General features: G+C 35.9%; 2 protein-coding genes across 4 annotated transcripts; one reads left to right on the top strand and one right to left on the bottom strand.

The window, feature by feature from the left end:
• The first annotated feature begins 4,411 nt into the window (after positions 1–4,411).
• Positions 4,412–7,646, top strand: LOC102601151 (sterol 14-demethylase). The gene is made up of 3 exons (XM_006348474.2): positions 4,412–4,527; positions 4,992–5,473; positions 6,495–7,646. The coding sequence occupies exons 2-3, from the start codon at positions 5,009–5,011 to the stop codon at positions 7,491–7,493; spliced, it is 1,464 nt and encodes a 487-aa protein (XP_006348536.1). The 5' UTR covers positions 4,412–4,527; positions 4,992–5,008; the 3' UTR covers positions 7,494–7,646.
• Positions 7,647–8,697: 1,051 nt separating this feature from the next.
• Positions 8,698–27,310, bottom strand: LOC102601489 (histone acetyltransferase HAC1-like). 3 transcript variants are annotated; one of them, XM_006348476.2, is made up of 18 exons: positions 27,084–27,310; positions 25,580–25,922; positions 22,420–22,528; positions 21,835–22,096; positions 21,226–21,744; positions 20,571–21,119; positions 19,288–20,411; positions 18,723–19,019; positions 18,273–18,551; positions 17,426–17,554; positions 16,037–16,237; positions 15,802–15,944; positions 15,332–15,644; positions 14,796–14,935; positions 11,575–11,653; positions 11,104–11,496; positions 9,968–10,185; positions 8,698–9,372 (listed from the first exon to the last, which is right to left on the bottom strand). In XM_006348476.2, the coding sequence occupies exons 2-18, from the start codon at positions 25,768–25,770 to the stop codon at positions 9,258–9,260; spliced, it is 5,061 nt and encodes a 1,686-aa protein (XP_006348538.1). In that variant the 5' UTR covers positions 25,771–25,922; positions 27,084–27,310; the 3' UTR covers positions 8,698–9,257. The 3 variants fall into 3 exon arrangements, with proteins under 3 accessions (XP_006348538.1, XP_006348537.1, XP_015164742.1); XM_006348475.2 differs by having other exon boundaries at positions 19,288–20,417; XM_015309256.1 differs by lacking the exon at positions 27,084–27,310 and having other exon boundaries at positions 19,288–20,417; positions 25,572–25,660.
• Positions 27,311–27,866: the final 556 nt, after the last annotated feature.

Here is a 27,866-nt window from a genome sequence, read left to right on the forward strand (position 1 = left end):
CGCTTGCAATTTTTACAGTTCAAAAAACATTATTAACATATGTGTGATTGATTAATTTAGCTCTCATTTTATGTGACTTTTTATTTATAAGTTTATCTCCGAAAGAATATATTTTTTATATTTAAAAAAAATATATTTTTAATTTTTTTAATAAAATAGATTTCATGTAATTATTCATAGCTTGTTTTAGGTTAAAAAAAAATTCCCTAAAAAAATTTAACTTACAAGAAATGAGTAGCGTGGCAATTTTTTTTTTTTAACAAACTGAGTATAAGATTTGGAGTTTGGTATACCAAACTTATATTTTGTAGTACTTAAGAAGCACAAGTAAAAAAGTACTCCCTCCATTTCAATTTATATCACACTTTTCGAATTTCGAGATTTAAACAAGTTTATCTTTGATCGTAATTTTTTCATATATCGTTTAATTATTTTTGAATTGCCAATTATTGTGACTTATAGTACCTTTTACGTAGTTTACAAATATATAAATTTCATTTCAAAAAAACTGAAGATTTCACACGCAAATTTTCGATCAAACTTAAATTATTTGACTCATGAAAAATGAAAAGTGTCACATAAATTGAGACAGAGGGAGTACGTCAATACAAAAGTCAGTGTAGACCTAATGTCTAAAAACCTACTAATTACAGGGGAGTATACAAGAGGGGTCATTAGATTCACGTGAATCCATGCCCCTTACCGAAATTATATATAGTAACATTATATTTTAGAAAAATACTTAAATATAGATGAGTGAACCCACACTCGAAGTACCATATAATACAATGATGATTAGGTGCACCTCTCCAAGTGAGGTTCAAAATTTGAATCTTATATCTATCTTGTTTATTTTTCTTCAAATTTTTCAAGTTTGTCACATTCGAAATTCCTAATTTTTTTTAGCACTGTAATTATTTTAATATAATTAAACCAAGTGTGTGTCTGCGCGTGCGAGCGGGCGGGCGGGCGTGGGCATGGACCGGGTGTGTGTGTGTGTAAGAATTTCAATAGATAAGAATTAATTCTGAAACTATAAATTTAACGATTTTTAGTGATAAGAACCTAAATGTCAAATCTATCAAATTTATACCTTAGATCCACTTTTTTTGTAATAGTGCACCAATTATCTTGAAATCCTAGATGCACCTCTGCTATTGAAGCCAAAAAATAAGGATAGTATTCTTGATTCTTTTTTATCTAAAGGAGGTCATATCCATTCTATCAAGATTTACAAGGTACACTTTGTTTGGATGGTTGTTACGTATTGTTTCATAATATATCGTACTGTATTGTATCGTGCAATATTGTTTTAATGAGTACAATGTTTGTCAAGATTGTATCGTTCTCCGTCGTTACATAATGACACACATCCAAAATTTGAGTGATAAACCTACAAGAAAAGTAGGGTACGAGGTAGTAGAACTATTATGAAAAAGGCAAGATAAAAGATGAAATATGATTATTAAATAATAAATAAAAATAAAATGAGAAGAAAGTATTAAGGTAACAACGCGATTACACCAAATCGGTCATCACAAAAAATTGATCTTTTTGTCGTTACCTAACTATGGATTTAATACAGTAGAATTTAAGTAACAATCAAAACAAACATTATATTTAAACTAAGAATACAATACAATACAATACAACAGGTAACAACCATCCGAACAAGGTGTAACTTGTCTAGAGAGGTCAGAAATAGAGTAAGTAGCGAAACAATTCTTTTTTATAATTAGGGAGAAATCTTTCAGTCTAGTACCTATAATTTTATAGCTATTTGAAAACAAATATTATTTTTTCTTAAATAAGTTAGCTCAAACACTAGCCTAAAAATGTCATCTAATAGTTAATAAAGTTAATTGAGAATTGTGATATTTTAAGTTCAAATTTCAGAAATAGAAAAATAAAATTTAAAAATATTATCTAATAAGGATTTGAACTCTCAATCCGTTGCTCGCTTTGAAGGCTAAATAATGAAAATAATACATAACAATCAATCAAGTAATGATAACAAAAAAGGTTATGATTTAGTTGTGTAAATCAACCAAGAGAGTTGATGAGCTTAGTTTTTTTTGTCTCCACATCAACAACACACTTTATTTACATGTGTTGTTCTCAATTCATAATTCTTGTATTTGTACTAAAAATTTTAATACAAAATCAAGATTCAGGTAAAAGTTATTAAATTTTCGAAAAGCTTCACCCAACACCCTGAATTCGCCCATATTCATTTATGTAGAAGTACTCCCTCAAATTTAGTTTATTTTACTCCTATACTAATACTAGATAGTAAATCAATAATATTTTATTACTTTTTTCCCATACTATTTATAGGTATTGAATAACTACATAAAATAGAATCTCCCTCTATTCATTTTTACTTTTATTTGTCACTTTTAGCATATCAAGAATTTTTATTTTATTTTTTATGTTTATCGTTGATATTAACTTGGAATAAGGGTCTGAAAAATACTTCAACTTTGGCCGAAATTGTTGTTACGATACCAAACTTTGAAAATGACATTTTACCCCATGTACTATTTAATAGTACCTTTTACCCCCTATACTATTTAATAGTGTATTTTAAAAGTATATATGTGTCTACGTGGACATCATAAATATTACATCATTTTAAATAATAATGTGTCCACGTGGACACATATATACCTTTAAAATACACTATTAAATAGTGCAAGGGGGGGTAAAAGATCATTTTCAAAGTTTGGTGTCGTAACAACAATTTCGGTCAAAGTTAGAGTATTTTTCAGACCCTTATCCCTATTAACTTCTTAATCCTCAAATTATTTTTCAATTCCTAAGATTAAACATCAAAGTAATATGATTTGTAGTAAACTAATCAATCAATTATTATTTCTAAATAGACGTGTAAAATTCAAAATGAACAAGTAAACGTGAACAAAAAGAGTAATCAAATTTAGAGTTTCAAAACATTATTAATAAAATATACATCAAATTAAATTTTTCTTAAAAAATATATCAAATCAACAAATACCATGTAATATGAGACGAAGAGTATGTCAAATCAACAAGACCACATAAAAGTGAGTATATGACTTAAAAGGAGTATGTCAAATCAACAAAAACCACATAGTATAAAAGGGATGAAATATATCAAGATGAATTGTGGTGCAGTGATGAGATTGTTTCACTCTCAATCAAAATTCTCGAATTCAAGCCCTGAATATGAAGAAAATCATATGGGAACGTCCCCTTCCCCCTCAAATGAATGAGTCATGTCGGACATGATGGATATGGAGAAAATCATTTTGGGAATGTCACATCCAAATGAGTCCTGTCGAACACGATGAATATAGAGAAAATCATATTGGGAACGTCACACCTAGTGGTGGCAAATGGGCAGGTTGGGTCAAATTTGGGCGGTTGAAAATGGGTAATAATTCAACCCGCCCATATTTGATATGGGTAAAAATGGATTGGGTAAAAATGGGTTGGATAAAATACTAGTTTATCCATATTTTCATGAGTAATAGTGCTCTACTTAAGAATTCAACATGAAGAAAATGTTTTAGTCTTTTTTTAGATGAAAAATGTTGAAAATGCTTCATTTAGTTTTATTGTATCATAAAAGTAAAAAAAAAATCTTATAACTTTTCAATATATAAAATACAATTATGTAATAACAAGGGGAAAATATTTTTAATTTCAAAGTAAATGAATATTTGCATTTTAGGACTAAAACACGCTTAATGCACTTTAAGCAATGTCAAGACTAATACATGATTTACTTATTTTACACTATTATTTATTATTCAATATAAAATTAAACAAATAAAAAATATATAATTATAAGTAACAAAAGAAATGTACATTTAAAATATATATTTTTGGAGGACCAAAGACTATACCTTTTCAATTATAGCGAAAAATAATTAGTTCTATAGAAGAGCATAAAAATCAAGAGAAATTACAATATTTTTAGTGATATCATAAATTTATAGTGAATAAAAGTTAGAAGCTTAACCCATTTGACTAATTCATATTTTACCCATATTTTTATGGGTTGAATATGGGTATCAACCCATATTTTACCCATGTAAAAAATCACTCACCCAACCCATCAAATATGGGCGGGTTATCAAAATATGGGCTCATTTTGCCAGCACTAGACTCACACCCAAATGAGTCCTGCCGAACACGATGAATATGAAGAAAAATCATATTGAAAACGTCACTCAAATAAATCCTGCCGGACACGAAATTTAAGAATTAAAAAAAAATTATAAATTTTTACCAAAGAATCCTACACTCAACACAAACTCTTGTGCATGTCAGACCAAAAAAATAATAAAATAATAAAATAAAATAAAAAACAGCTGTGCAATATAGTTACCACTAGACTGGTGGACTGAATCTCTATATAGCTAAGCTAAAAAAAGAGAGTGACAGAAAAAGAAAACCCTCAACTAAATGAGGTGTGCCTCCACTATGGCTATCATTATTCTCTCCTGAAAAAGAATTTTCCAGTAATTTTTCTTCATTCAGGTACTTCTTTTTGTCTTTCTGTTTCTTGATTTGTTAAGAATCTCAGATCTTTATGTTAAAGTTTCGATCTTTTTTAAAATTGGTGTATGGGGGTGGGGGGGAATGGAAATGGGAGGGGGTTAGAAAGTGGGAATCGAACTCTTACTAACAAGGTGAAAGTTTGTATTGTTAATCAACTGAATTATTAAGATTTCCCATTTTAAAAGTTTCAATCTTTTCTTGAATTGCATGTTTTTTTAAAGCTATGGAGTTAAGTGACAACAAGATTCACTATTACTCTCTCTCTTCTTGTTTCTTGATTTGTTTGGAATCTCAGATCTTTATGTTAAAGTTTCAATCTTTTGAGAAAAAGAATGTAGGGGTAGGGGTAGGGAATGAGATTACGAGGTGAAAGTTCAATAGTCAACAACAACTGAGATGTTAAGATTCCCATGTTAAAGTTTCAATATTTTCTTGAATTGCAGGGTTTTTTTTTCCAGCTATGGAGTTAGGTGACAACAAGATTCTGAATGTGGGGTTGCTGTTAGTTGCTACCCTTTTGGTAGCAAAGCTCATATCTGCACTAATTATGCCCAGATCTAAGAAGCGTTTGCCTCCAGTGATTAAGGCATGGCCTATTGTTGGTGGGTTGATTCGTTTCCTTAAAGGGCCAGTTGTGATGCTTAGACAGGAGTATCCAAAGCTTGGGAGTGTGTTTACTCTGAATTTGTTGAACAAGAACATCACATTCTTCATTGGTCCAGAAGTTTCTGCACATTTTTTCAAAGCCCCAGAAACAGATCTTAGCCAACAAGAGGTTTATCAGTTCAATGTGCCTACCTTTGGACCTGGTGTGGTTTTTGATGTTGATTATACAATTAGGCAGGAACAGTTCAGGTTCTTTACTGAAGCTCTTAGAGTTACTAAGTTGAAGGGCTATGTAGATCAGATGGTTACAGAAGCTGAGGTATACTAAAAAGAATCTGTTATCTTTTCTTGAATTTGATTGATGACATTTAGAGTTTGTTTATTAATGTTTGCTTCAGTTTTAAGTCTTTTATTATAGTGGGCTCATGTCTCTGTGCTCTGATTGTGTTTCAAGATAATTTGACCTGTGTTACTGTAATTAAACAAGAAAATGTTTATATTGGTTGCCTTAGTTGTTAAGATAATGTTCTCAAATCTTAGAAATCTTATGTTGCTTGGACTCTCCAAAAATGTTGTCCCACTTATGTCTGGATCCTCTAAAAATCTACTAACTTTGGAGGATCCGTCGTGCACCAGTTGGAACTTTTGAAGAGTCCAAGCAACATAGTCAGAAATCGTCTTCTGCTCTTGGATTTTTCATCCCCCCGGGTTCATTGCTTTTCTTGTGATTGATTTTGTTTGGTAGTCACTTGTTTTATTCTTTTAAGACTTCATTCCTGCCAGATTTTGGCCTGAATTGCATGCTGCCATTTCTTACTGCAACTGCAAGATCAAGGGCTCACTGTTTCATGCAGTTAGTATGTTTCTTTCATTTGTGTGACCACAACTTTTATCCTTCAGTTTGAGTCTTTGAGAAGAGGTGGAGATATTTGTTTAAATGAACTAGCATTTGCAACACCTTTAGTTTTGACTTGGCCCTTTTTTGAAAGGGGGGCTTCAGTTAACCATGCATGCACTCTAAGCGCCGGTTTACCATAGATTTTGAAGTTGAAACTTGAAAATTTGAGTTATTGAAGTAGTGATTTTTGGAACTTGAATTTGTGTTTGGACATGCATTTTACTTGGAAATTTTTTAAACTTTTGTGAGTGAAAGCGAAATCTCTCCCGAAAACCGGTCTGGACCAGTTTTTGGAACTTGATAATGACCAAACATCAGTTGAAGATAAATTTTCAAAATCTGTGGCCAAACTAGCAAACGCTACTTAAGATGGAGAAGAAATAGGCCTTGAATAATTGTAATTTGATCGACTGGCTTTGTTTTCTTCCTTTGACAAATGCAGGAGTACTTCTCAAAATGGGGTGAGAGTGGTGAAGTAGACCTAAAGTATGAACTGGAGCATCTTATCATATTGACAGCTAGTAGATGTCTGTTGGGAGAAGAGGTCCGCAATAAACTCTTTGACGACGTGTCTGCTCTCTTCCATGACCTGGACAATGGGATGCTCCCTATCAGTGTTATCTTTCCCTACCTTCCAATTCCAGCCCATCGCCGACGTGACAATGCCCGGAAGAAGCTTGCGGAGATCTTTGCAAATATCATAAATTCTAGAAAACATACAGGCAAGGCAGAGAATGATATGTTACAATGCTTCATTGACTCGAAGTACAAAGATGGACGGCCAACAACAGAGGGTGAGATCACAGGTCTTCTGATTGCTGCTCTTTTCGCTGGGCAGCACACCAGTTCCATCACTTCCACTTGGACAGGGTCATACCTCCTCACCAACAACAAGTACATGTCTGCTGTTGTAGATGAACAGAAGAATCTGATGAAGAAACACGGGAATAAGGTTGATCACGACATCCTTTCCGAGATGGATGCCCTCTACAGATGCATAAAGGAAGCCCTGAGACTCCATCCTCCACTGATAATGCTTCTCCGCAGTTCACATAGTGATTTCAGTGTTACAACCAGAGAAGGAAAAGAGTATGACATTCCGAAGGGCCATATAGTTGCAACATCACCTGCTTTTGCAAACAGGCTGCCACATATCTTCAAGAATCCAGAAACTTATGACCCTGATAGGTTCGGTCCTGGTAGAGAAGAAGATAAGGCTGCAGGAGCATTCTCATATATTTCTTTTGGTGGAGGCAGGCATGGCTGTCTTGGAGAACCATTTGCTTATCTGCAGATTAAAGCAATATGGAGTCACTTGCTGAGAAATTTCGAGTTTGAACTGATCTCACCTTTCCCTGAAATTGACTGGAACGCTATGGTTGTCGGTGTCAAAGGTGAAGTAATGGTGAAGTACAAGCGCCGAAAGCTCTCTGCTGAATAAGCAGATAACATCTGCATGAATGTAGTAATTTAAGATCATTTATGTTGGTTTGTTAACCTTATTTCTGTTTAATGTTGACTTCTATGTTTAATGTTAGTCCTGTTTCTCTTGAAGATTGCAATGACTAAGATTATATTAGTATGATGTTTTACACTTTGTGATTTTAGTTAGTTTGTGCTTTCTTCCATTGGATTTTATCATATTCTCACTAACAACAAGTTAATTCAAACTGTGCAGGAAGTGAATTTCTGAAAAGGTTAAGTTTGCATTATATTCAGTATGCATTTCCACCATATGTTTTCCAATATATAGGGGTATATTAAGGAGGAAAACATTTTTCGGAAAATGTTTTCTTATTTCTCGTGTTCGGAGAAAACAAGTCACATTGTCTCATATCCACTCTCACAAGTCGTAGTTTTGTGATAATATTTTTTACTTGCATACCGAGCACACCCTTCAAGTTTGCATTTTTAGTCAAACTGACATGTTTTCCAATATGTAGAGTTTGCCCATTTGGTCAAATTGACAAAAGGCACCACTAGTTAGGTGCAAACACCTGCCATTGTAATTTGTGACAAGCAATAGTTGATAGTAAGAACGCAACTTTATTTCTTAATAAAACTTATCAAGTAAGCATAATATTTGACCATGACTCTAACCAAGCAATCTCCAGCCCATCACTAGTGCCTTGCCATAGACAGGATATTAGTATCATCCAACTATCTCTCCCCCAACACTTGCCAAACACATCATGTGGTTCCTGAGAATCGAACTCGTGACCTTAGCTTTGATACCTACAATTATGAGGCAACTGATTCATGTGATTACTATTTGCGAACCAAAGGTCTACGTACGTTAGACTAGACTATCAGTATCGTACGAAATATCAAGATTACAATATGGCAAAGAGAATTGAATAAAACCTTGTTTATCATTTGGTTATCCTATGTATGTTTTTAGTATGAAGTACTTCTGGAGAGTACCAACTTACATTTAAATTATTAATTTGCAAGAATATATTTGCTAATATTAGAGCATAGGTTTACATGAATTAAACTGGAGCACGTAGTATATGCTCATTGAATAAATCGAATCTAGATACATGGGACTAAAGTACCAAGTATCACATCAACTGCTGCTAAATTCTAAGCTAGTTAAAGCCAAACCAACTATAAAATGAGAAATTATCTCTATATATTATATCGATTTCAGCTTTAAGTTCGACTCATATCATCGTCACATCGGGTAAAAAATTGTCAAGAACAAGTTTTAGTAAGGACTAGTAACTTGCTACTTGTAAAGTACTTTGCATTTTTAAATAAGACAACTAACTATTAACACGAAAAGGAAATCCCAATGTTTTATGCATGCTAAAATAAATCAGGAAAACAGGCACATTTGCCCTCAACAATTCCACAGAATAAAATTTAACGAAAATCGCTTATGAGCTATGGGTGGGGAATGCTCGGCATCCTATACACTCCCAGAGATGCATTGTTGATGAGAGCAACTCGGATAATATAAGCATCACAATGGAGATAACACAAAGACGACCAAGTGAAGGAATAGTCCACGGTGGAGATAACCCTGAGAAGGGTAAGTGAAAGAACCAACGCGTAGGTGATGGTTAACCAGCAATGAACAAGCTTGTATGTTCGTTACAGTTTCCTGTACACTACGAGATCTTTTCTTCCAAAAATATTGATACCTCCAAGTACAGTTGGTAACACCTTGTGTATGTCCATTACAACTTGTACTATATGGTCACCCAGCACTGTTTGCAACCTCTGCAGCACGCTGTCTCATCATCTCCATAACAGCAGCCCGCCGCCGAGAATCAGCTTGCTGTTGCAGCCTCCGAAGATGTTCTTTCAAATCTCTGTGTGAATGGCAATAGAGTTGCAATTTTATGTTGTGAACAAGATTTAGCTGATATCAACACTGAGATTAACGACACCAAGGGGAGACGGAGGGGGAAAGGGGGGTCAAGGGGATTGCAGCAACATTAAAAATCATTTATTTACTTCTATAATGACCTTATTCCTATTACCTTCTTTTTGAAACTACAATGACCTTTATTCCTATTACTACTGCTACTACCATCATCGACCTCAACCTAGTGTGGTTTGGCTTATATGAATTCTTAGTATGCATTTGACTCCATACGGAAACATTTCATTCCAGTATTTAATAACTTGTTTATTACTATTATCAATTGTTGTTTTTAATAAGTGATTACAAACGCCCACTTGTATACGGGAGCTTCTCCCAAAATTAATAAATTATTTACCTTACAAAAGAAGTGACTGCGAACACCTATACCGGGAAGTAATAGCCAACTGACCTACCACCAAGGCTCATAGCATAGTGGTATTGGTGGGAGTCTCCCACACAATAGGTGAGTGCGATTTCCACTCCATTCCCACTTCCCCTTCCCCAACCCCTAATAAAAAATAAAAAAAAAGCCAACTGACCTGCATCGTGGCACATGACACTCAGATACTTTGCAAGCACGGGCATGGAGTTGAAGAAGATACCACATTTTCTTACAGAGAACACAACCTCCTGAAGCACGTATTTTGCACTGTATACCATGGCGGAAAAGCCCCTTAACTTTCCGACAGTTTGGATATTGACAATGGGAAGAGCGGCACTGAGATGCGTGCACCAAAAGGTCAAGCATCTTCCTAAGCTGCAGAGTCAAATCGCAAGATCATTTCAGACATCATATGTAAACATAACTAAGAGATGAGCATAGTAAAAAGGAATGTTTTATCATACACAACCACAACCAGGGATACACGAGGTTAATGCCTAACACTGATGCACTGCTTATCCTGATAATATGGAGTCAATATAGAAAAGGTTTACACTTGAAATTGACACCTTTGAACTGAGCCAAATACAAGAGTCTCCAGGGAGAGTTCATAAAAGTTTCTGAACGAAGTTCAGATGCTAAGAGCTTGTAGTCGTGGCACAAAAAGAATAGACTCACATATGCAGATGACATGTTCATATAAGTTAATGACCTGTATAGTTTCTGTAACTTTCAGTAGAACCAGTTAGGTGGCCATTTTTGGATTTGTTTCTGTGACATTTTATCTTGCAACTTTTAGGCATGTTAGTTAATATCTTACTAAAAAGGGGGAAAGAATATCATCACATGTTCCAGAGAAGTATCAACAGTCTCCATGTAATGATTTTGGGAGAAATTAAACATCTCAAAAGATATCATATTATTTCGATGGAGGATTTCCGTTGCTTCTCCGCAGCAAGTTATGTCGACTCACAAGTCTTTTGGACTAAGGTGACTTGACAGACAACTTTAGCCCAAAGGTCATGAATAGACTAGAATATCATCAATGAACACTACCAAGACCTTGTCAAGATAACAGTTCAAAAACCACGTCCATTAGATCCATGAAAACTACCAGAGCATTCGTTAACCGGAAGGACATAGCAAAAGCTCATAAAGCCCACTGAGAACTGGGAGAGCTGTTCTGAGAATATTCTCCTCTTATTTTTAACTGATGGCTTGGGGGTGGGGGGGTTGAGTGACAGAGAACAGCAAAAAACCACAACCAATATTAATTGGCCAACGAAAATGCACCTGCAGAACTCGTTGTTGTCTAGCTTCTTTATTCTGAGCATCACGCTCAGCAATGGATGGGTGATGAGTTAACTTGTGAGGATGATCAACTCCACCATCCTTCTGATAGCAAGCATTACATACATCATAATCAGGGCAAGTTTCACACCGCCAACCTTGACCTGTTTCTATGTCAAGATGACAAATATTGCAAGTTGTCACAAATGCTGGTGCAGTGGGATTATGAAGGTGGTAAAGGACCATCATTGAGGAATGTTTAGCACGCCGCAGGGTATCATATTGGTAATGGTTTCCTTGACAAAGGCTCAAAAATGCCTGCCTTGTATCAAAAAATTCACTCTCAAGAATTTCATCTGGATCCTTGGTATCAGCAGGTACATCATCAATTTCAGTCTGCAAAAGTTATTCCTCAATCATCAAATTCTACAATATAGCAACACTTGCAAAACAAAACTTAAAAGAACTACTTACTGGATAAAGCATATGAATGTCCTTGTGATAGAGAGGATGCCTTTCTCTGGCTTCGAGTTTTTGCTCAACTTCATAGCACCTAAAGAATAGAAGTACAGCTAAATGTTACAAAGAAAAGAATAACATGCTAGAATAATAAGAGCGGTCATCCTCAAGCGGGCACTCTTTCAAACTTATAAAGAATCTAGCAAAAAGAACTGCAATTGCAGATTATTTCTGCTTCTTTTTTTCCCTTTCATGCAGAGTAATTAGTGAAGTTAACTTATTAATCAAATGTGTCTCTCTTTCTTAGGAAGAGCATACAATCCACATAACTTATTAAGCACTACAGCCTAAGAAGGGATAGGAACACCAAGGAAAGTGGCCTTCTTCACAAGATACCCCTTGGATAGAAAAGTTAGCATTCTGGAATCTCAACCTTCTATTCAGCCAGCAAGGAGGCTTGCTAAGAAAAATTCATCTAATTTCATAGACACACTAAAAAAAAACCTTTACAGCACCCCATTATAAGTCCAAAATGAGCTATTTTACAAAATTCATATCTTCTAAATACTTAGAGCATTACCACCACCTAAATGTCAAACTAGTTGGTCAAGATCAATAATTGTGTGCCTTTAGATCCTGTCTTTCTTGACTATGAATCAAGACAAAAGGTCGGATGTACTTGTTCAGGACAAATCTACTTTTGGTCATTCTTGAAAAAGCAGAATATGCATCCTCTATATCCATATTCCATTCCATGCTATTTGGGCCAAATTAAATAATGTATGCAATAATTTATCTTTTAAGACAATTAGAGAAATCTCTAAAATTCTAGATTCTCTAAATGTCACACGTATCTCTAAACTATTTTTTTTCATTTAAACTTTACTAAAAAATTGTGGAAACCACGTGTATGCAAGTTGTATGCCAAAAAGAAGATAACCTACACCAAAATATGATCCTCAACAGAAGAAACCAAATCATCAACACAAATAGGTACCTTATGGGTACACCAAAAGAAACTAGAGACAAAAGACTATTTTACAGATTTACAAAGTTTTGGACAACCCCTTCAAAAGTTCTATCTCTCTCTTTCCATATAACCACATAATAACTAAATGAGCAACACTCCAAGACCTTGAACTTCTCTTCCCCTTCCTGAAGGCCCAACTATGGAACGCCTTCTTCATTGTGCCCGACATCATCCATAGCAATCCAAACCAATCAAGGACCCGTCCACAATCGCTTAGCTGCTTGACAATGCAAAAGGCGATGATCAACCTCTTCCTCAGATTTTCTGCTGTCAAAATCCATTGACAATACAAAAGGAGATGATCCACCTCTTCGCTCGAACCTCTGCGCATAAAGCACCAACATAGGTGATCCTCCTCTTCCTTAGATTTTCTGTCGTCAAAATCACTTCCCTCGTTACCAACCACACAAAGAAGTAAAGCTTCCTATGCACCCTGGGAAGTCGAACAGGAAATGTTGATCCCTCTCTCTCCGTAGTAACCTCTCATAATAAGATTTGACAATGAACAAATCATCTCTATTCTCTTGCCATCTTCATACGTCGAATGCAACATGTGGTGTGTTCTCTCTGTACAAAAGTTCAACCAAGCTAGATATTCCTCAATCTCCCAGTCCAGTGGGTTCTTCCTAAATCTCAAATTCCAGTGAACTTCCCTCATGAATCATACGAATTTGTTGGATAGTTGGCTCTCTTTTCCAAACTATATATATATGTTGGGAAGTACTTCCCTCAATCAATTCTCTCCATACTACATGTGCTCCCAAGATCTAACCCTGCTTCCGTTTCCCACCCTAAATGGAAATATTCCACCGAATTCTTCTCATCCCTTCATAATATACCCATCCATAAGTTGCACCCAAACAGGACTGAGATGTTTCTAGTCCTTCATCCCCCTTCCATCATACCACATTTTTCAGCAACCACCCATCCATCCCATATCTCCAAATCCACTTCCCTGGCAGAACTCTGTTGAAAACATTCAGATTTTTTACTCCAACTCTACCCCCATTTCTTTGGAGATGTAACAACTCTCCGGTTCACAAAATGGAACTTCTTTATATCCTCCGTTGTATTCCATAGGAAGTTCCGTAAAAGTCTTTCCGGTCTATGTATCATGCTACCAGGAGCATGAGGAAGTGAAGACATAGAACAGCACCCCATTCACTTCTAACCCAACTAACATTATTCTTGAGAGATACCGAACCAGATGTAAGTGTACAAACGACTAAACATTAACATCACTTAGTAAATATCCTCTATATAAATCCTTTACTTCCATCCCATTTTCCATGTGAACCTTAGATCAATCTCAACACATTTTTAACACCTTCAATCATCATAATACCTATGTATGAGATGGAAAAACCATCTTAGATGACCTTCCCTCATTTTATCCTGTATGTGTAACTCACAACTTTTGCCAGATGAGACTATCTAATCTGACTTACACTCAACAATAAAAAAAAATTACAGTTTCATTTCTTTTTTTATACGTAGTCCTCCCCTGCTAATTGTCAACCTACCTCCTTTATTCGTACATGGGGACAGCTGTTTGAAGTTTAGATGTCGCTATTGTTTCCAATAAATATGTGGAAAATCACCTATTGGGCATCAGCTGATTGTGCAATGCGCAGCATGCACAAATGGGAAACTACATTGCAAAGATTAGCAAGTTCATGATCAAGAATGAGTGGTCTAGTAAAGGTTTGTCCTGCTTTGAGAAGACTATCATTTATGTTTAGTTCACAACCAGTGAAACTAAAAATGTTGTACCTTAGACAGCTCTGTTTCTGGAGCAAAAAGAAATGATGGATAATGCTGATTGCTCAACATTGTACATTTGTACTGTGTGTTCTACCCTTGTTTACCTTACTTCAGCACTCACAGGGTGCCTTTTAACATTACAAAGAAAAATATGAACGCCAAGGTTTTGGCAGATTTTGGTTCATGAATACATAGCTTAGTGGTCATTTATAAATTAAGTCCCTTTGGATAATCAATCAGAAGACAGACAATGACACTTTGTTAAACAAGAAAAAAGACACTCCTGAGTACTTTTTGTCTAGCTTGTTTTTTCTCTGTTCCCATTTCAGATGAGAAGAAGATTACTTGTAGTTGATTCACTTTCAAGTGTGTAATAAGCACGACTCTTATTAGAAAAGTTTTACAACTCTTATAAATGAAATGAGAGAGGCAAGACTCATACTTGTCGCAAAGCTGAAAGTTCTTGCATTGTTTGCATACCCAACGATTACCGGATACCATCAGAATACAGCAATGAGTACACGCATGCTGCAAATGGACCATAATAAAATCTTCCTTCATTGGAGAAATAGTTTCACCAAGCTGCGACAAGTAGAAATTTGTGAGGACACAAAAGAATGTATACATAAAAGGAGGAGGTTGATAGTCCATCAGCTTTAAACAAAATAATTTTACAAATAGTCAGTGCTTGATAAGAGAGAAGCAATATATTCCAGAGGAGTATCTACAGAGGAAAAATACTACATAGTTTAAATAGTTCAAAAGGCAGCAAGCCACAAACCGCAATGTATCTTTTGATGAATGCACAACACATATTAACAGCAAATCAGTCAACAAACATTCATAGAGGAAGTAGAAAGAAGGTTAGGAGTAAATAAAGTGTTTAAAGGCTAAAATTACTTTGTGCATTAGAAGTAGATAATTAGATGCATTTCCAGAATGATCAGATTAATAAAGATGTCTAGAGGATAAAATTACTTTGTGCATTAGAAGTATATCCTTAGTCGCATTTCCAGAAAGATCAGATTGACCAGATGCTTTAAGAGCTCTTTTTGATATGGTCTTCTTCATAGCCCCCTTCTTATGATGTTTCCTCCCATCTTCTTCTTGTTGAAGTTGAAAAATCATATCCTCTGCTGCACCAGGCCAATAGTCTCCGTCAAAATAGGGCAGGCGAGCTGCAGTGATTTTAGCTTTACATTCACCCGTGGTGGTGAAGAAGTGGTCAAATAAATTTGTGAGATCCACAACAATCTTTTCCTTCACAGCTTTTCTTAACATTGATAAATACCTGAATATAAGAAAGTGAACTAGTCAAGAACATATACCCAAAAAGAACAACATTAACTCACCATATTAGAAGTTCATCAAAACAGATACCCAAGAATTTGATGAGACTGAAGGACACATTCTAAAAGAATAACACATCAAAAAATTATTAAGCTCACCACTCTCTGAGTTTGTCAGATTTTGGGGTTTTCTGGATTTCTGGGTGGCAATATAATATATAATCTTCACCCTTCAGTGGAGGACAAGCCCATATATAGCAACTTGAGAAACCACGCTTTTTGCAATATTCTAAATATCCAATCTGGAATGATCAAAATATAATAAGAAAACTCTAAAAATCAGTAATACAGATAAAGAAATCAACAAAAAAAAATGATGGCAGAAGAAGATCACCAAAATTTCATGGTACACATATGTGCGAAGAGCCTCGCCAGATGCAGCTTTGATCTCAGGCCTGAAATATTTGACAGAATCTAGATACGAGAGATAAACACGGCGATGATTTGGTTGTGCGCATTCAGATCCAAATTCCTGAACATACATGCCAAAGAGGCACACTTCTACACCCTCAATTTTCTGAAATAACAATAACACCTGAAGGATGCAACTTATTAGTCAGCACTCAAACCCTGATCACCTAATTGCAAGAGAAATGAGCTAAGAAATGACAGACAGAGATCTTATGACCAAATACTTGACCTAGCATCCTAAGACAATATAATAGAGTGTAACAGTTGCACAGAATTTATCTTAGCCGATCCCAACTAGCTGATCAATTGATTTGTTACATGTATCAAAGAAAAATGAAAAGAATTAGTCCACCATTTTATTCCCAAGACAACCATACCAAAATTAAGCTCCCAATCCAATTATTTACTTACTTCACTGATGTATAGGCTTCCCCCAAATAATCTCTTCACGACAGAGGTGGAGCTATTACAAAGTTCAAGGGTATTGAGGCAAAATTCAGGTCAGGGAAAAATGAACAAATATGGAGGGAACCAAAATAATTTTTTTACCTGTATAAGGCTCTCATCAAATGCACATCAGGAACACATAATGAGGCGCACGTTAGTGATGTTACAGAGATGTCTCTCGTACCAATGATTTATCAAAAACAATGTCTCGCCAACCAATAATCTGATCTACTTTAAACGTAAGAATATCCGGTATTAACACATTTCAATTTCACTCCAATCATTGCACCAAAATTATCAACAACAATTATGTGATGACTGGATAGCATTTCAGAGAAACTAGTTACAAAAGTTTCTTAAAAATATTTAGTGCAAAAGAGATGTTTCGATGACTGTTATTGGAAAACAATTGTGTTAGGTAAGATGTTTTCTGAACTCATTAAACTAGAAGTATAACCAACTATTATATAAACTTTCAACCAAACCCCTTATTGTATCTGAATGTTATACTATTATCCTTGAAAACATGCATTCATTTAATACAAAAGCATTTACTATTTCTATATAAATATAAGAAAATATACTTTAAAAAAAAGAGTGAATAATAATTACATTTTGAAGAAAATAAAATAAGATTAAATTAATTCTAAAATATCATAACATAGTCATATGATTGAGAAATAAGAAGTTGGAAAAAAAAATAACTCACGAAAAAGGATCTCAAAGTATAATGTAGAGACAAGTTTGGCTTGCTTTGGTTTGTTTCAAACAACAAAGACATCCAAAACTTTAATCTTTGTTTAATTCTGTTTTCACAACCAAACAACTCACTTTTGTAGTAATCAAAAGAAGGGTCAAAGTGTACCTTTGATTTATATGGGAACTCCAGCGGATAGTTCTCTTCTTGAAAGACCTCAAGAAACCTTGATTTCACTTCTAACTTTTTGTCTACTGATGACACAACTCTTACAACAAGCCCTTCAGCACCAGGAACCTGGAAATAAAAAACATATGCAGAAGGTTAACTAAACAAACATAAGTGAACAATTGCTGACAAACATATCAATAAACAGAACATGGAAGAAACACCCGAACAACACATCTTTTCCAAGAGGAAACAAATTTCTATATTTTATTAGGAAAATTTTTAAGCAATTGAGACGGTGCAATCCACAAGCTAATTTATATCCCTACCCAGGATATGAATGAAAGCTAATATTTGTCACAGTTCTTAATATTCTCTAAGATGAATGCCACATGAGGTTATCCAACTCTCTAAAGGAAAACATAAAACTGCAAAATGTGAGGACAAGATATTTTACTCTTTTTTTCTGAAAAAGGAAGAGCAGATATATTACTTATATGTCACTTTTCTTTAGAAGGCTGAAGCTGTTCCACGGTCTGGACTTGAGCATAAGCAACTATTCTGGTCAAAGTAGTGAATGCAGCATCCACCATAAAGACCAGTGTGAGTTTTATGATGTTTAGAATGCCAATATTTATTATAGCATGACTTAGAGCTGTTTTGGACTCTATTATATTGGGGAGGGTACTGCCTTGATGATGACTATCAATCAAAACTATATGCCCATTTACGTATCACAACAATGGATTTGGTGGCCACTAGTATCAATGTATCATTCTCTTATGTTTAACAACGAAACTTTAACATGCTGGCTGTAGTGTTCAAAACGCAAGACAATTGACTTTACCTCATCATAACTTTTTCCTTCACGTTCTGCTCTTTTTTGTCTATCATCCTTCAAAACCTTATCTAATCGAACCTCAATATGATCACTGAGACATGTGCGAGGCAGATCTTTGGCTCCAAGAACAGCACTCTGTGGTAAGGGCTTACGCTCACCTCTTTCAACCTCTATAATATAACAATTGGGACAGGTATACTCAGCTTGCCCACCATCATTCCTCCTACCATTGAACAATGCACAAATCTGATGTTGCCAAGCTTCACACTTATCACATTGAACCCACTGCACAAAACAGTAACTTTTATTTTGACAAAACAATAAAACTATTCAAAATTCAGAACAATGAAGAGAACATTGTGAGCAGCTGAAAAAAAAGTGTAGAGCAGGATTTATCAATTAGTTTCTTCAAAACTGAGATCTTCTGAAGTAAATTCCAAAAGGTAAGACAAATACCCATTCTTCAGTTTCCTCGTCATTTTTCTTTTTCTCCATCCTCGCCTTCGGAATAGTGGTCCCATCAACATTAATGGTGTCTCCACGAGCCTCATTATAGCATGGAATGCAAAAGTAGTGTCTAGTATCACCAGTTCCAATGGTATAATACATTGCATTTCGTTTAATACGAGCACCACATGGAGTACAATATATAGGTGGAGGTTCAAAATTTAGCTTCTCAACTGCACATAATTGACATGAATTTTCACTCATGGAATGTTCCATTGCTTGATTTTTTTCTGCTTTTGCTTTGGTCTGTCAAGTAAAAAAGAAATCAAAATCTCACTCCTTGAAATGATAATGTATACGGATCAGAAAATCAAATAGAAAAATGTCGGTAGAATATATGCCACAGATACTCATAATGCTGCAATGTTCTCTACCACGTACTGATGAAAGGTAAAACTAAAATTAAGGCTTTAAATGTCTTTTAAAACATCAATCATCAACTCATTTTAAAACACAGATAAAAGTGGCAGTAAATGTGTTTGTTAGACAGCTAACAATAGCATTCAAGACAGACCTGGCCAACCCATCGCCTCAGACCAATAATGTGTTCTCGGACTTGCTCTGGGGTGAATAATTCAGTCATTGATACACCCTTTATTGTAGGCTTCCCAGACTTAGATCCGCTGGTGCTTTCAGAGGGTGCTGACGTATTTTCCTGTTTAGGCTGATCAATGTCCTTCTCAGCCTTAACATTTTCCTGTTTCACAAGACAAGCTGCATTACTTGATACAACAGAATCACCATCAGGCTTTCGAATGCAGGTACCATCCAAATTGTCATTTCGTATGTCAATACTCCTGGGACTGACTAGCACAGCCTTAGCAGGAATTTCCATCATTACGTCAGTGACTTCAGATTTCATTGCCACAGCATTGCCATGCTGTTCAATGAACTGGGCATTTTGGGTAACATGAGACTCGCTGGCGGTAACTGACATAAAACAATTTTCAGTTTCCACGATAAGAGATTGAGAAGGTTGCTCAATCTTCGGCCGCTTAACAGAAAACTGTAAATCTTCTGTTTGAACTGGCACCGAACCCTGCTTGGCAGTCAACCTGGAAGCAATTTCACCGGCACCATAGGATCTACAAGTACCATTAGCAGAATTTGGCATATCAGAATTGCAGCCAGGACGAGCAACTTTCTGTTGTGCCCGTACAAATTTCCTGACAGGAATGCAAACAGGACAGTTTAGATCTCTGCAACGTCTATAGTGATTAATTAAGTCTCTTGTTGCAGGGCAACGAGGATATTGACACTCAAAGGTGCTGCATCGTTCCATATGCTTCACAAGTTTTTGAGCTTTTATGCAATTCTTCTCTGCACATTTCCCTTCAGGAGCAGAACATCCACGTGCATGAGTCAAAAACAATAGCCACTTCTGCTGATTGAAATACTGTCGTTCACGAGGAAGGTGATTAAATCTGCAGATGGAGCTGCTTGCGTTATTGGTGGCAACTGCTCTATTACCAACAGGTTGACCGATCGGTGATCTCTCAGTGCATAAATTATTTGGATAAGCTTCCTCTTTCCTGGAAGTTCTCTGACACAACTCCTCTTGCACATTTTGCTTATCTGAGAAGCTACCCGGTATTTGACTCCCATCTTGTGACTTGGAATACCATTGACCCTGAAATACTGCATCTGAATGAACCCCATTAGAGAAAACGCTGAAACAACTCTTAGAATCAGTAACAAACTGTTGTGAATTCAACAATTGATGCATTTGTTCTGAAGGCTGAGACACTGAAAAACAGATATCCTGATGACTAGACAAAGGAGGGAGCAACTGAGTACCTTTAGAATGGTCTTCAATAGAATTTGGCTGAAACTGATCTATGTCAGAGAACTGAAATTGCTCAGCATTGACCCGGGAATGTTGAGCTTCATCATGATTTCCAGGCTCAGACTTTACCTGAATACCAAGATCAGAAGGTAGCTGAGCTTGAGCAAAAGCATTGCTCCTTGACAAAGTTTGGTGCTGCTGATTTTGCAGCTTCTGTTGGGGTTGAGATTGAACAAGTTGATGTTGCTCCTGGAACTGCTGAGGCGGCTGTTGACTATGTTGATGCTGATAGGAAGATAAATGGTTATCTCCCAGTGAATGCTGGGACTGATGGTTCATCTTCGTTGACTGATCAACTGGTTGAACCTTTACATTTGGCATTTGCCCAGAGGCAGTCAAGTTTGACTGATTGGTAATCAACGGAGAGTTTGTTCTGGACATGGACTGTAAGGCTACAGCACCCGGTTTTTGATTATTCATGACCATTCCCACAGAAGAAACAGGAAGACACAAGTTTCCAGACCCCGAAGTATCTGCATGACTGATACCATATCTATCACCTGTCCAAAAAAATAATTTTAAAAAAAATTCTCATATATAATTTGAAGCTTGAAACAATCAGACTGCAGGAGTTATTTTATCGGCACTGGTTGAAAGTGGGAGCACCTTGCATTAATGGTTGATGCTGTTGATCAAAATGCTGCGGCAATGACTTTGGGGAGTTCCCATACGTGGTTGCTGTTATATAGCCCTCAGATGCTGAACCATTCACCAAGTGCAAATTGTTTCCAATCATTCCAAGTCCCCCTCCATTCAGAGGCCCAGTTGACTGTCCATAGGATCTATTCTGAAATCCGGACCTGATTCCACCACCCACATGGCTGCCAACTGTATGCAGTATACGGCTGTTTTGAGCAGCAACATGCTGCTTTTGTTGCAGAGGCTGTGAAACATTCATGGAATCAACACTAGGAAGTGCAGCAATACTACTGGTTGAGTCCAAACTCAGGGAAGACTGTGCGCTAGTGTTGCTATTCAAATTAGCACCACAACTGGAATTAAACCCAGGAGTGGGGATCATTTGGCTTGTCATTCTTTGCCCACTCATTGATGGTACCAAATTATTCCCACCCGAACTGACCAAGAAATTGGAAGTTGGCTGTTGATATCCATTTGTCAAACACCCTGCAAGGATAAGTACAAAGTGAAATAAATCCTTAAATAACCTAGAAAATAATAATACCATCAGCAGAACTAAAAGAAAAGCAAATGTACCACTGGAAGACACATTAGCCATTGGCAAGAAGCTTCCAGTAGAGGATGCAATGGTACTCCCAGCAGCCATGGAACTGTCAACAGATGATGTTCCAATCAGAGCTGAATTCGCACTTGGTGTCATGCCTGGGGTTGGTATCATTGTACCAATGGAGCCAGAAGAATTAACACGAGGGAATCGCTGGTTCTGGTTGTTCATCCGAAGGCTTTTAATCAGGACATGTAACCGGTTCTCCAAAGTTGCTGGATTCAAATACTCCTCCTAATAACATGACAAGGAGCTAAGTCAACAAGCAAAATAAATAGAATGTATTTTTATCATAATACTTTCTAGGAGTCTTTTAGCTTTATTAGAGATTCTTATGCTAGTAGGAAATATAGAGAACTTCTAGTACTTCCATTTTTATTGTTGTTTTTGTATAATGTTGGCCTGAGATGAATTTAAATGGGGAACATCGTCAGTAGGATTCATATAGCCAACCCCAACGTGTTTGGGACTGAGGTGTTGTTATCGTTGTCATCGTCTTCTCATCATAGTAGAAAGCCGTAAACAACTACATAAAGAACAGAACTGAAATAGCAAACCTTTGATGAAGCACTTTTAAACAAGCCCTCCTCCAAGCGTTTAACTATATCCATAACCTTCTTTGGAGGTTTCTCATGGGCCTGCTGCCTCTGCATTAGATACTCGTAGCTGAAAAGCAGCAATGTTTCAATTGTCTCATCAGTTCTCACCATCATAAAACTTATCAGAATTGCAGTACAATCAATTTCATAAATAGTGGTTAAAGATTCCAAGTGGATTTAGAAGAAAAATGAACAACACAGACAAGCATCTGTTGGGATAAGCTTAGCAGAGGAAACATGAAATTAATGAACATTTAGGCAGAAAATAAAACTATATACTTGGCTCACAGAATATCCAGCCACTAAATGAATCATGGAGTCATTAAAAGCACACAAACAATGTAAGAAAATAAAAGCTCTGTACTTTAGAACACAGAAAATAGTCAAATACCTGCCTACCAAATTATATACTTCTTCATGTTATCAGCCAATAATTGGGAAGAATAAAAAAACAAACTGATCAATGGTAGCCCACAAATTGAATAAAATAAATACACACCAAAATGGACTGACCATACCATCAGCACAGTAAACATAAATTTACATGCATTCTAAAAGGGCTAGAACCTCCCAAAATCCATGAATCAACATAGTATATCCCATGCAATCAGAAAAGCAGATAGCACTCTCTGCAAACTTAAGCAGTTCATGAACAGTGCCTCAACGTTCTCTCCTTCATCCTTCTTTCATTGTTGTATTTAAATAGGAAAACCAATATTCTACCTATCTGAAGTTAAATACTCCCTCTGTCCCTAATTACTTGTCCACTTTTGCATTGGCACACCTATTAAGAAAACAATGATTGACGTAATGAATTTACCATTTTACCCCTATTAATTATGAAGTGGATGAATTAATAACTTAATATTTTCAAGAAGTTCAGCCTTTTGTAAAGTAATTAATTGAGGGTATAATAGGTAAAAAAAAATTGTCCTTTCTTGATTTGTCAAAATGGACAAGTAATTAGGGACTGAGGGAGTATTCACCCTACAAGGATCTCACAATCAACAATTAAAATTTTACACTAACCTAGGCACCTCTCAAAATGTAAGCCAGAAGAGAGTCATAGGAGGAGCCAAGCAAAAGAATAAGTTACATATCAATCAAACAATTAATGATTCATCCTTTGTCTTCCACTCTACTCGGTCACATTTCATTCAAATAATAAATAAATTGACTTAAAAGGATGTTCTAAATCTAGAAAACTAAGTTGCTCGGACTCCGGTGCGAGTGTTCGACAGGGTGTGGATCCGCATGTCGGATCATTCATGATCTAATTTTTAAGATTCGGCGATATGGATCTAGATACGGATACGGGGACTCGGCAAAAAAACAAACTAAAATCTAAAAATATACATATATGAGACATTATGGAAACTTATAATGTACCATCGAATGGATCTGGTCTAATTTTGATTAAATAATACTCGAATTTAAATCGAAACTATTTTTCTTTTTTCTTTTTTTTAAATGGTAATTGTTTCTATTCCTGTAGAACAGTAATCTATGTACTGAAACTCGTATTTACATAAGGAACTCTATTAAGACCTATCCCTATAATGAGTCTAAGACACCAATGATAGAGAAGGTATCATTAAAGTAAATTTGATTAGACCAAAAACACAGAGTCAAAATGCAATTCAATTTGAATCGAAACTATTTTTCATTTAAATAACTCTAATTTTGATTTTATTTTTGATAAGAGGACTCCAAGGGACCTGGTCTCACCCATGTTATGGACCATTATCCATGTCCAAATATTCAGCCAAATTTAGCCCAACATACAAAATCAAATCTGGCCCAAAACCATGACCGACCCGGCCCACACCCTATTTCTCCAAACCCCCATGTTGCCCTCTTCTCCAATCACGCATAAAATGAAGCAGCCAGAGAAACAAAACGAATGGGTGCTTAGCACGAGAGCTTTGGTACCATGCGAAGATTCTAGAAACTCCTCCACGGTACATTACTCTAATTTATCAAGAAAAATCCTTCGAAGGACACAAAGGACTAGTATAAATCACTATGTAGCAGAAAAATTGAAGGATTTGTTTCCGATCTATTCAAATTTTTACTTTGAGCTATCAAAATTTCAATTTTCTTCTCTGAATTGTTGGTCAACACACCCGATCTCGTTTGACCGGATCCGACACAGATCCCACACCCTTACCCGTGTCAGTGTTGTGTCGAAACAGGTGCGGCACTGAATTTGCCGAGTCCGAGTAACTTAGCTAGAAAGTTCTCTAACTATCACCTATAAAATAAAAAAAAGGTTCTCTAAGTATCATAGTCTGACTAAATGTCAAATGCCAAGGAATCAACATGATTTGTCATTATTGAGAGGCAATACATGGAAAAGCCTACGCAGACAAATGAACAAGATGCTACACTCTTCACTTTTAGTGTCTCACCCGTGTCGACACGACATGGGTATGGGTGTGGGTGTGGGATCCGTGTCCAATTGGTCAACCAATTTTGGGTACTTTGACCAAAGTCGACGGGGAAAGTCTTGATAATTTAATGATTTCTATAATCAATACAAAAGCTAAGATGAAATTGAAGAAAATGGAATAGCTTTTATATAGAAATTTCTATGACACTCATTTTTCTTTAATCTCCTTGTAGGATTCTCCTCATGTACTCCACAAAATATCTCATAATTTAGGTTTTATAACCCTATTTTTAGATATTTTAATTATTTTTAGGCAAATCCCCGCACCCGTATCCATACATGGATCCATATCCCCAAATCTTAAAAATTAGATCATGAAGGATCTGACCTCTAGATCCGCACCCGTATTGGACACCCGCACTCGAGTCCAAGTAACTTAGCTACACAGTTTATAGAAAATACAATTTTCATATGACCTCTTGACATATTCTACAATAAATCAATATTTTCTTCTGAAGGTGAAGGAAAGCTAGTTATACGATATGGTTCATCAACTTTGACAAACTAGTCTCACAATATTAATAAGTTAGTCACTGACGGCTTGCTACTTTAGTTTATCTACACCATCCAACTCTCACACCCCTCCCTGCCAAAGGCAACAGAATAATGGAAGGAAGAAAACACCTTGGAGACATTTTAATAGATGCAAAGAACATACTTTCTTACATCTTATTTGATATAAAAATCCGAGCTTTCGAGAAATCAGGCTCCATATTTGGCACATTACTATGGACAACCGGATTTTGCATCTGCATAGAGAAAGGATTTCCACTCTGCTGGGGTAGCCCAGGAAGAGAAGTGCCACTTTGATTTGGAACCTGCCCTGAGATCTGCCCGGACATATGCTGCAAATTCATTTTTATCTTGTATCCTTCCAAAAAACATGTACTTCATAGCACAGACCATAAGCATTCCATCAAACAGATGAGACTCCCACACTTTCTCAGCTGGGTGGGCATATATTCATCAAACCATTTTGCCGTGAAATAAGTTTACAGTATCTGTAATACTGCAGTCAAAACAATACCAGGAAATAAGTTAAAGAGTGGTTTGCCTGATTGATCATTGCATGTACATGAGGTAACAAGATAATCAAAAAACCATAATACACTAGTACACATTGAATCTATATCAGTGGTGGTCACTGTCCAAAAGGAGCTTGCTAATTAGACAAAATCAATGTGAAAAAACCTTAAGAAGAAAGACTGTCGAAATAAATGATAGCAAAAGAATGACACTAGCGACAAATATTGAATCCTCGACTCTACATAAAAAAACTGAGTGGTTTTTTCTCCTCAATTCAGTTCGGAAAAGAAATATATAGCCTATAGGTATAACAACAACGTACATTCTAATCTAATTCCACTTGCATTTTCAGACCCATGGATCAACAAATACACTCATCTATTAATAAAGCTAATATTACACTCCCCAGAATCTACCTGACTGAGTTCCTAACATTTCCAGCTTGACCTCAACCAGACACCAAAATGAAAAGAAGAAGGGAGCAAGCTCCACCAACTAAACACATGTCAAACCATTTTATTTTATATATTAACCAATTTTTAAGGTTTGGAAATTAACAAATTACATTCTTTTCTGATTACACTGCATTTTCAGACTCATTGATCAACAAACTACACTCATCTATTCCGTGAAGCTAATATTACAATCCCTTACTTGATTAGGTTCTTAACATTTCCAGCTTGACCTCAGCCATACCCCAAAAAGAAAAGAACACTGGAACAAGCTCCACCAACTAACAACAAAAACAACATACCCATTGAAATCCCACAAGTGGGATTTCGAGAGGATAGAGCGTACCTCAACCTTACCCTACCTCAAGGAAGTAAAGAGTTATGTTTCCGAAGTACCCTTGGCTCGAGTACAGCTATCTCCACCAACTAAAGATATGCTAAATCATTCTATTTTTATACATTAAAACCATTTTTTAAGTAAAACCAATACCTGAACAAACAAAAAACGCGAGTTTCTCAGTAAGGTTACCAAAGCCCTAATTTTTCCCAGCTAAAATCAGCTTTTGTATGAACAATAAAAACAACCAAATTACAATTTGAGCATAAATCCAAACGCAACCACATATTATTAGCATTTTCAATTACATTACGACAATTCAGATACCGAATCTTCGAAATTCATAAAACATTACCAAATATTCGCTGTAATTCACCAACGTTCGATTGCAGCCGCCTCTAGCACAGAAGAGAATAAAATTAACCAAAATTAACGAGCCGTAGAGATCGACGACGATATTAGATGCTTCGACGGAGGTGGCGATGACGGCGGCGGCGGTGGAGGTGGCGATGACCGTAGTTCCGATGAGGTAGATGGCGATAGCCAAAAGAGACTTAAGAATCGGGAGACGATAGAGTCAAAGGGTCGAATTTGGAAAGCTTCGGGTACGGAAGACTCGTATATATGAGGGGTAGAAGAGTAATTTGACACATGACAATTTTTTCCTCTTTTATCAATTTTTTTTTATGAACAATTACTTCATCCTTAACCTATAAGTTAATTCGTGATCTCGAAGTCAAATTCTTTTAATACATCTTTTTAAGGTGGATAACTTTGTTAATTTACTAATGTTTTTAATTGACATTTAATACAAATTATTCGTATTTAATTTTCTATTCTTAGTAATAATTACATTTTATGTGCATCAATAAATGTATAATATATATCATAACTTAAAAGGAATTTTTTTTTAAAACCCTACACTAATCTGTCTTATGTTCTCCGCTTCACCTTTGTTCATCTTCTCTATAACCACTCACCCTTTCACTCTAAATTACCTTTTCTAAAATCTTAGATTCAACTCTTTTAGGTTATTTATAACAAGTGTTAATACTATTTATTTAATATTTTTTAAAAACGAATTTCAGATCCAAGCACAATTTCTAAAAGTGTAAAACTATAAATGAGGTTCTTCGAA

The sequence above is a fragment of the Solanum tuberosum genome, unplaced genomic scaffold (assembly GCF_000226075.1).
Source record: "Solanum tuberosum cultivar DM 1-3 516 R44 unplaced genomic scaffold, SolTub_3.0 scf00098, whole genome shotgun sequence".
Classification (NCBI taxonomy): Eukaryota; Viridiplantae; Streptophyta; class Magnoliopsida; order Solanales; family Solanaceae; genus Solanum; species Solanum tuberosum.

What these genes read in the sequence shown, in the direction of transcription:
- LOC102601151 (XM_006348474.2), top strand. Translation starts at nt 5,009, where the DNA reads ATGGAGTTAGGTGACAACAAGATTCTGAATGTGGGGTTGCTGTTAGTT. An exon ending in AGATGGTTACAGAAGCTGAG is followed by an intron (nt 5,474 to 6,494) that starts GTATACTAAAAA and finishes TGACAAATGCAG; the next exon opens with GAGTACTTCTCAAAATGGGG.
- LOC102601489 (XM_006348475.2), bottom strand. Translation starts at nt 25,770, where the DNA reads ATGAATTTGCAGCATATGTCCGGGCAGATCTCAGGGCAGGTTCCAAAT. An exon ending in ACATTCATATGCTTTATCCA is followed by an intron (nt 11,497 to 11,574) that starts GTAAGTAGTTCT and finishes TAACTTTTGCAG; the next exon opens with ACTGAAATTGATGATGTACC. An exon ending in TGTCATGTGCCACGATGCAG is followed by an intron (nt 9,373 to 9,967) that starts GTCAGTTGGCTT and finishes CCATTCACACAG; the next exon opens with AGATTTGAAAGAACATCTTC.